This window comes from Cryptomeria japonica, chromosome 10 (genome assembly GCF_030272615.1).
Source record: "Cryptomeria japonica chromosome 10, Sugi_1.0, whole genome shotgun sequence".
Lineage (NCBI taxonomy): Eukaryota > Viridiplantae > Streptophyta > Pinopsida > Cupressales > Cupressaceae > Cryptomeria > Cryptomeria japonica.
The window spans coordinates 715,445,616-715,455,926 of NC_081414.1; the positions used below are offsets into that span (position 1 = coordinate 715,445,616).

General features: G+C 30.1%; 1 protein-coding gene across 1 annotated transcript; it reads right to left on the reverse strand.

Annotated features, from left to right (window-relative positions):
- Positions 1 to 2,648: 2,648 nt before the first annotated feature.
- Positions 2,649 to 3,814, reverse strand: LOC131029290 (uncharacterized). Its single transcript, XM_057959721.2, has 3 exons — positions 3,543 to 3,814; positions 3,347 to 3,435; positions 2,649 to 2,879 (listed from the first exon to the last, which is right to left on the reverse strand). Exons 1-3 carry the CDS (start codon positions 3,721 to 3,723, stop codon positions 2,859 to 2,861), a joined length of 291 nt encoding a protein of 96 aa, XP_057815704.2. The 5' UTR covers positions 3,724 to 3,814; the 3' UTR covers positions 2,649 to 2,858.
- Positions 3,815 to 10,311: the final 6,497 nt, after the last annotated feature.

Consider the following 10,311-nt stretch of genomic DNA (forward strand, 5'->3'; position numbering starts at 1 on the left):
TGTTTTGGTTGTAGGTTTATCTTAGATTTTATTGTTGGTGGCATGCAAAATGAGTTCATGAATCTAATTAAATCAAGATTTCCAATAAATTGGCAAGCATCATTTTGTTTTGTTATATGTTTGGGAGACATGAAAAAATGGTCTAGAGACTAGGGGTTTTAATAGCCTACAAATCCCAATGTAGCTTCTCTAGTTTCTCTAGAAACAGAGTCTTTTAATTTTATCCTTAGTATGAATAATATTAAGGGGCTCACAATTAACCTTAAGAGTATTAAAAGATGACTCCATAGCAGTAACAATAGTAGTGACCGTCATGGACATCATCCTGCTGGCATGTCTTTATTCATGCTCCTCTTGGAGGACCTACATAGAAGTCAACTTTTTGCTTACAATCTCATCAAAATTTATTCTTATTGTCTCTTGATTACCCTGGATAGTAGAGGTCACCCTCGTGATTTCATTTCTTTATTCCTCCAAGGTTACCTTAGTGCTTAGGGCCTTAACCTTTACATTTAGATTATCCCATCTCATGGATCTCTCTGCCAGATCATTAGTAGAAGTCCAAACTCTATCATCTTTAACCTTTGAAGACCGATCACCATCCTTCACCTTCACCTTAGCCAAAGGCTCCAATCTATTAATTTTCCTTATTGTAGTGTGAAGTCAGGCTAAGAGCCATCTAATTATTTAATCAAGCTTGTTACAGGCGATACATAAATCATTAATTGTCTCTGCTACCTCTCCCAAATCCAAATCACTTGGGGACAAAATAGGGGAAGGGGCAGGGGAACGTAGGGTTATTGAAGAAGGATTAGTGGTAGCTATGGATGCATTAGGGAGGGAGTCATATAGGGTCCATTCTAAGCTAGTAGTCCATGAAGAAGTGGAGTCATCACCTAGATGACCTCATAGTTCTTAGGACCAAACATACTATTTTGTTTTTGGGTTGAACATGAAACTAAATATTTTTTAGTTTAGTAGTACATTGAGGATTGACATAGGTAGCCAACAGTTTGGAATGGGGAGTATCCATAGTAGAGTTGGAAGAACCTTTACAATTAGTCTCTAGGACATTCAACAATTCCACAACCAAGGTAGGTTTCAAATGACGGCCAATCGGGTTCACTTGCGAGTTGCTAGCAGGGGACATAGACAAATGAAAATTGTAAAGTTTGAGAATTAACCCATGGTGAAGGGGAAGCACATCCATTGACTTAGCTACAACAACAAATTGAGACAAGGATGAGAAAATCCAAAAAGAAAGTTTCATTTCAACCCAATGCCCAAAGTGATTTAGCATAGGAAATAGTTGTGAGTCCAAAATATTTTCTACGTACCATCAAAAGTAATATATTTAATCAGGACAAGACAAACATCCTTCCATTTACTCGGGAGGTCCTCTCTATTGAATCCATTCTACAGTTGAGAGATTCTCTCACCAACCCTAGGAATCTCTTAAAACCCTTTTGTAATTTCCTTTGGGTTTTTTAAGTAATGTACACCTTCAACTGAAATCCCAATAGCAACTATAATGAGCTCCATAGAAATAGTGAAAGGCACCCTATAATACAAACCCTACCTTCATGCCAAGAAATAATTAGAGAGAGAGGGGTCAAAGCCTTTCATTCCCTCAATGTAGGAAGAAAGATTATCCCTTTCTATCACTAACCAAAAGACCTCATCTTTTTAAAAAGAATTGTGGTTATCAGGCTCAGGCTCGATTAAATCATAAATATATTGTTTAATAGAAAATTAAATAAATTAAAATTTTATGGCTTATACTTTTGATAACAATTCATGTGTTGTTTTGTATAATTATTCATGTTGATAAACTATAATGCAATAAAAGTCACTTATTTTTAATAAATTTGTCAAATCTTTAATTATTTAATACATGTTATTGGCATTAAATACTAAAAGCACTCGAAGATGATATGCAATGGTTGATAAGAACATATATAAATACTCATATTGACCACTTGTAGTACATGAAATCAATTCAAAAAAAAAAAAATGTAATTATGTATTCCTTTGCTTAGAAAACTATTTATATACGTATATTGACCATCTAATAGCACATTTATATACTTAAAGGAATTAAAAGACATCAAAATAACTCTTTTATAAATTTTATTTTTAAATAAATCTCTCTTCCATACCCATGATAGAGTAGAAAGATTTGCATGTATTTCCATCATATAAAAGTTAAAACATTAAGTCCCCAGTAATTAAATAATCTCACATTATTTAATAATGAAAATATTAATATTATATATTTTGATGATAAATCATTGAACTTTAGCTTTTTTAAAAAAAATTATGTAAATATTTTTTGACATTTTATTATTAAATTAAATGATATTTTGGTGAAATTAAATCATAATCCATTGAAATTAAAATGACACCCTTTTATAGCATTATAAAGTGAGAGAGTTAGCCTAAAAGACTTCAAAGTTCAATCAATAAGAAAATATCATTTTATCGTAGGCTTATCCACTTCCTTAAAGAATGGAATCCTTTCTCGCAAGCCTTCAGCTTTTAATGTATTACATTATATTAGACTTCAAAACATATTGTAGCCATATTATCATATATCATACTAGGATCTTAGTCTCTTGGTCTAATATAGTAGAAACCTCTCATAGAAATAAAGCAAACCACTAGTACTACTTTTATTTCTGTGTCCCAACACCAGGGCACTTCAAAACACAACATTTTCACTAGCCCTAATCTATGCATAAATCTACCATACTTTTCCTATGTGTTTTATTCTCCTCTTGTATATCACAATCTGGTTACTAATCATGATGTGGGTCATCACCTTTATTTGGGCCTGGAGGGTCTGGAGTGTCTCGAGGTTACACACTCATAACAGCAGCCTTTATCACAAATACCCAACAAAAAGATTTAGATTAAGAGAATCTTTATTATCAAAACCGTTTGATAAAGTTGATTTCACCAGATGGCAGTATAACAAAAGCGCCACAATGGAATCACCCAGGTAAACTGCAGCTATGTTGTAGTTACCTTGTCAATTGTTTACGAGAGATCATTTCTACATGAAAATTGTATATTACTGACTGTAATGATAATAGTGATCAAACGACTTGTTTCTTTTACAAATTAAAAAGTATTAAAAGTTCAAATCTAAAACCTGTTCTTTTTAAGAAATACTGCTTGCCAGTACACATCAAAATGACAAATAATCGCCACATTTTAAAATTCAAAAAATTTGTTTAAACCATTGACTCCAATAATCAGTAAAAAAGGCCTGATTCTACAGTATAAGAACTGCAGCAAGAGAAAAATACTGCATTACTTCTTCTGTCTGGGGATCGATGCTTACAGTTGAAAACCTTTGGGTTTTTCTCATGGTACCACCTTTTGATGCCTTCTTAAACTCATTAGTAGAGTTCTCCACCAGATTGACATCTTCTGAAAGGGTGCAGAGAAAATCAAATAAGTGGACTTGGAAAGAAAATAAACAACATTACAAAATAAGAAAATCCATTGTAGCTATATGACAATAAAATAGCAAATACCCAGTTGCAGATTTTCTCTTGCTTCTAAGCTGTGAGTAACTTTATCGTTCTTTCCCTTTGGAAATGTATGTTTAAATCTGTTGTGGAAAACAGTAGCATTACTCCAAACACTTATATGGGTAGTAGTGAAGCTTCGCATACACAGAACACATGTGTTGCTGCTCACTGTTATTCGCCTCATCTTCACCCACCCTTATCTCTGATTTCTTCTTCCTCTTCTTGAGCTCATTATATGCATTTTCTTGTAAGATTCCATTCCGCATTCTGAAGACTCGACATGCTGAACCCCACGGGCAAAAGGAAAAGATAAAGAAGTCACAGATTCCATATTGAAAGGCGTGCAAGCAGTGAAGAACAAAACTTGTGCAAGTGAGGGCTTGATTAAGTCATAAGATTAACGCAATTCAAGTGTGAACGTTATCCGAGCCATTAAGAAAACAGCGAAAATGATGTAAATAAATGCACTAAGGTCACTTCATTTTACTCGCTGACAATGACTTGAGTGGAGCATGAATGCGCCCGAGTTGACTTGTAACTTTCGAGCTCAAGTCAAGCCCCAAGTTCAAGTCAAGTTGACTCGTGAATCTAAAGCTCAAGTCAAGTTTACTTTTGACTCTCAAACTCACTTCGATTTTTTTATTTTTTTTTTTAATAATATATAAGATGTATCTTTGATCGTATATATTAATTAGCTAAAAACTAGAATATAATGAATTTTAATTCTTTATTAATTAATAGTCTTGGTATGTTGCATAGACATCTTCCAACTTGTGCCTCTCAAATGTTTGGAAACTCAGACAAAAATTCTCTCTATCTCTCTACAGAAGGGAATTGGGGTTGGGCATCTTTTCTTTTTAAATGATCATTCAAAGCATCAAATTATTTTATATGTATTGATAAACAAAGTTAATTTGGCCACATTAAAGTTTAATGAGTAATAATAAATAATTTCAATACATGTTTATTTTTAAGAAATTTAATGGAATATTAATATGAATCTCTTAGATTTTTGGGTTAGGAAGTATAGAATTTTTGTATAAAAGTGCGATGAGCATTGAAAGTATTATCTTTCAACATTTATAATTACTTGATTTCATTACAAATGCACTCAAGCTAATTCTAAATTTTTTATGCTTATAGTTCTAGAATTCCACCTAGATTGATTGAATAGGAGTTAGGTTGGGCTTCTTTGTCTCATATAATATTTACTATTAAGATTAAGAGTTAATCACATGTAGTTCTTAATATTTATATTTATTATTTAATTTGTATTTTTATGTACTCTCATGGGAAATAAGCATCTAACTTGGTGTGAAATCCTTTACTAATATAGAGTGTTGTAAAACTATCTATCATCTAAGATGTGTACACTTATAATATTGTAAGATTGTAATGGATCATATAATGTGTAAGATATTGTAGGTGGGAGTTACAAAATTAAAAGAAAAAGATTATGAATGAACTAAGCAAAAAAAAAAAAGGTTTGAAATAGAGTGCCCTATTTTGATACACGTGGCCATAAAATGAGAGGATTTATTCTAAATTTCTAATGTTGTATTTATGCATTGGATTTGATTGTTTAGAAACAAGGTAAAATTATTATAATTAAATTTTCTACAATCTTATGCAAAAGAAAATATTCTTTAAACAAGGGTTATCGTATGAATTTTAAGTGATTACATAAAATAAAAATAAGAATAAAATGAGAAAAAGCATATCCACATAAGATTTATGCAAAAAAACTCTATGCACTTGCCTACTTTAATAGTCCTCAATTTTTTACTTACTTCAATTGGCAACCATTTGACCCATTTTGATATTTTTTATATAATTTTTTAATATAAAAAATAATATTTTTAAATTTTGATATGATTTTAATAATTTTTTATTATATACAACAAACATGAATAACATTATAGATGTTTTTGATTAGGATAAAAGAAGTTTTGTAGCAGCCCCAAAACCCTTACAATCAAAGAGTTACCATTGAATGATGGACTAGACTAGCTAGCATCCAGATCCCAAAACACAAAGGTTGCATAAAGCATAAACAAAGAAACATAGAAGCCACAACCAATCAAACAACAACCAACAAACAATAGACCAAAGAACGAGGGTTTTAACTGGCACCCTCAACCAACAAGAAGGGTTTTCTAGGCTCCCATAACTTGAATAGAGTCAAGAAACCACAAAGCCCAAACCTAACAAAAAACGGCCAAACCAAACCCTTGAAAATTGCTAGCATCTAGAAATAACATTATAGATGTTGAAAGATCATCTCTTATAAATATATAATAATAAAAACTAATATTGACTATAATATTAATACATATGAATGTTGTTAAAGACAATAAAAAACATTATACCATTCCTTTTGAAATGTGAACTAGGAAAATTTCAATCTTCTTGATAATAAATCACCCAAGATAGTGTAACAAACACATGAAATGTAAGAATATTCCAAGCTAAAACTAATGTACTAGAAAACATTAGATTCCTATTCAAAAAAGTCTGCATTCAAAATAGAACGCATATAGAGGTGTATACACACATGCAAATTCCGGATGGAAACACATACATTTAACAAGAAGATAGTAAAGTGGGTTTGAAGAATGTTGTAGAGAATGAGGAATTGACTGTGGAAAAGTGGAACTAACAAACACATGAAATGTAACAATATTCCAAGCTAAAACTAATGTACTACAAAACATTAGATTCCTATTCAAAAAAGTCTGCATTCAAAATAGAACGCATATAGAGGTGTATACACACATGCAAATTCCGAATGGAAACACATACGTTTAACAAGAAGATAGTAAAGTGGGTTTGAAGAATGTTGTAGAGAATGAGGAATTGACTATGGAAAAGTGGAACTAACAACTTCACTGTGTTAATGGCATTTTATTATAGCTAGTGCTAAATACTCTGCTTCATAAAATGGTGTGGAATTTGGAAGATCAAGACAAGTATATTTGTTATTATTAAAAGTATAGTCCATAATTTAAAGTAGATAAATTTATGGTAATTCAACCATGTGGAATAGTGACTGCGGTTATTTTGGTTTCAAAAACGTATTAATTTATCACACAAAGTCACATAATATAAATTATGGGTGCATTACAGATCATTGATCATGAAAGCGACGACTATAATTTTTCAAAAGTATCAATAACACAAACTATTTTAAAACCAGGATAACTACAACTATTGAATAGTAGTGAACCCTTTTAAGATGACCCTTTTAGTTTATCGTACAGATACAAATAATTGTTATCGAATACCATATTATTTACGCCGAAGGCATCTCTTATATGTGATGAACCGATTGATTATTAAAATCAATGGTTCAAAATTGACAAAATCTCATGGAAGACCATTCAAATAGTTTCATCCCTTGATTTTTTATCCTCCTCCTCGCTGGCTGTACAAGAAAGTACACTTCTTATATGAAATGGATGGGCTACTTTTTTCAAATCCACGGTGGAGAATTGTTTGGAGGTACTGCAAGACGATTGTAGTAATATTGGCCCTTGATCGATCCTAATGAATGCAAGGTAAATGCTAGGTCTCTGACACAAAATTCATTTATGATCTGCCCCCGTCACACACAAGCCACTTTGTCGCCTCCTTTGAATAGATAAAAGCCCCTTTACAATTAATGTTGAAGGCTTTGTACCAATCTTGTTCTGAAATCTCTGCCAGGGATGAATATTTGGCATCCATTACTCCTATGCTATTTACAATTATGTGAACTGGCCCAAACGCCTCCTCTGCCTTGTTAAGGAGGCCGATCACTCGAGCCAGATTTGAGATGTCGGTCCTAGAGGCAATTGTTGTCGTAATAGGGGTGCTAGAGTTTATTGTGGTTGCCACTTATTGTGCCTTTTGTGGATTTGAAGAGTAAACAAGTAGGATTTTGGCTCCTTTGAGGGCCAGGTGGATCGCGATCTCTCTTCCTATGCCCCCTGATGTGCCTATCACAATGGCTATGTGCCCCTGTAGAGGTTGGGGTTTCTGCTCTTCATCGGCCATGGCTAATGAGGTTGATTGTTTGATCATTTCAATTGTAGTTTGATGTATAATCTATAATCGATTTGAGAGGAGGTGCAGATTTCACCGCTAACATTGATAGTGTAAATATAATATTTGGATTGATGCTTTGCTCTGGTCTTTGGCTAGGGAAAATATTTTCTTGATGGGCACGAATAGAAAGCACTTGGTTATTCATTTTGATGGGTTAATTTGCCTAGTAGCTTGTTTGAATCAGAAGTCGGGTCAAATTGGCCTATCCAACGAACAAAATGGTTTTTATTAAACATTTATTTTTTATTTATTAAACAAAATACAACTATTTGTGATTTTTACTTTAATTAATAAATACCAACTAAATGGGCATAGATTGGATAGCCATTTCAAAGAAGTTCCATGCTATCAGAAATTGTAATGGAAATTAGCTTTTCAATTAATTAAATAAACTCAATCACATATTGTCATGTTAAAAAGTGTATATCTAATAACAAATTGCATTTAGTTTTAGGTTCTTTTTGATGGAATATATTGATACAATTATATATTAATAAGTGACACATTCTTGTATTAAGTTTGATTTATAATTTGATGTATATCCATTTCACATTCATTTGTGGTTAGAGAGAGAGAAGGGAAGAAAAATATATAAAGAGCTCTCTCTCTCTCTCTCTCTCTCTCTCTCTCTCCTTACCTCTCATCACGTCTCTCTCTCTCTCTTCGCCCTCTATCTTTCCCAATACATTTATCTCTCTATGTCTCTCTTTTAATCCCTATATCTCCCTCTCTCCCTATCATTCCCTCTTTCTATATATCCACTTCTCCTTTATCCTCTCTTTATTTCTCTCTCTCATTTCTTCCTTATGTCCCCCCCTCTCTCTCTATCAATCTCTCCACCCATATCTATGTCTCACTATCTCTCTTATTCCCTTCATCTACTTATGCTATATTTCTATCTCTTTCTATCCATATCTTTCTCTACCATTGTCACCTTATCTCTTTATCTCTCTCCCTCTATCTATATATTTCCCTTAGTCTCCCACTCTACTTACATGGATTAAGATATGATTTTTTAAATGGTCTATCAATCTACCTCATGCAATGTACAAATGTATGCAAAAAAATTAGACTACTTTTTTTTTTAATTGACCTTCCACACCATTTCGGTGTACCCATTGCACACCAAAGTGCAATTGTTAGTAATAATAATGAGGAGCGGATTACTCTACGAAGAGATTGACTAATTGATTGACTGCCAATATTATTTCAAGGATTAAAAAAACAATGTACTAAATTTACTAAATTCCATAGAATGTGACAAATATGGAATGTTACTTTGGGTTGTCGGGGCTACTTAGAGCACACATCAAATTGGCACTTAAACATTAAAAGATTCTATGATAAAATTATAATATACTAAATTTACTTTACAGGAGTAGGATAGAGTTTCCTTGGTGTTGTTTTAATTTTTTATTTATTATGTTTTTAATTATATTAATTAAATAATAAATTAATAATTAAATATATATTTAATTTATAAATAAATAGTTATATGTTTAATTTTTGAATTATTATTATTATTATGTTTGATTAGATTGACCCCAAGATCATAGCTTAAAATTCCACTTTAGATGTCCCTATTAGGAATTGAACTTGGGTCTCCAAAATGAGAACCCAGTGTTTTAACCAATTAAGCTCAACCCATTGGACTTTTCAATTTTTATTATTAACCTTTAATGTTTTAATTTATATTGTTTTAAGTTTTACTCATTTAACTTCTTTTAAAATTTTATTTTTATTGTTTATGTTTTTATGTTTTATTTATATTTCTTTTTAATGTTTTATTTTAATAATAAGTTGTATATTTAATTTTTTTAATTTTTATTTATTTTGATATAATTGTATTGTAATATATAATTATAAGATTTTAACATATATGTAAATTTTAATAGTATTATTTTTTAATTTTTTAAAATACATTAGGTAAATAATAGTTTCATTTTTTAATTATATATTAATTTTTTTAATAATAAATTTTAATTTAAAAATAAAAATTAAAAATTTGTAATTAAGTAAAAATATGTGTAAGCAATATAAAAATTTAACTCATATATTAAAAAATTTATTAATATAACTTAAAAATAAAAGTAAAATATAGTAAAAAAAAGCTTTAAAAAATATAAAAAATAGGTGTAACTTAGTTAAATATTTTTAATTTAAATATTTTTAACTAACTTAGATACTTAGTTCCTTTTATTTTTAGTTTTAGTAAACTTTTTGATATTTTTTAACTTAAATATGTGTAATTTAGTTACTTAAATATTTTTAACTAAGTAACTTAGTTACTTTTATTTTTACTTTTAATTAATTTTTTAATTTTTTTTATAATAATTTAAATATGTGTAACTAATCATTAATTTTAACTTACATGTGTTAAAATCACTTAATTAGTTATATATTATGGATTTAAAATTTAACATTACTTACACATATTTTAATTTTATTTTTAAGTTATATTAATTTTATTTTTTAATATATATGTTAAATTTGTATATGAGTCACACATATTTTTACTTAATTACACATATTTTTACTTTTATTTTTAAATGAAAAAATATCAAAAATATGTGTAAGTTAATTTTTTTTTCTTAAATATTTTTAGCTAAGTAACTTAGTTACTTTTATTTTTACTTTTAGTAAATTTTTTTGATATTTTTTAACTTAAATATGTGTAACTTAATTA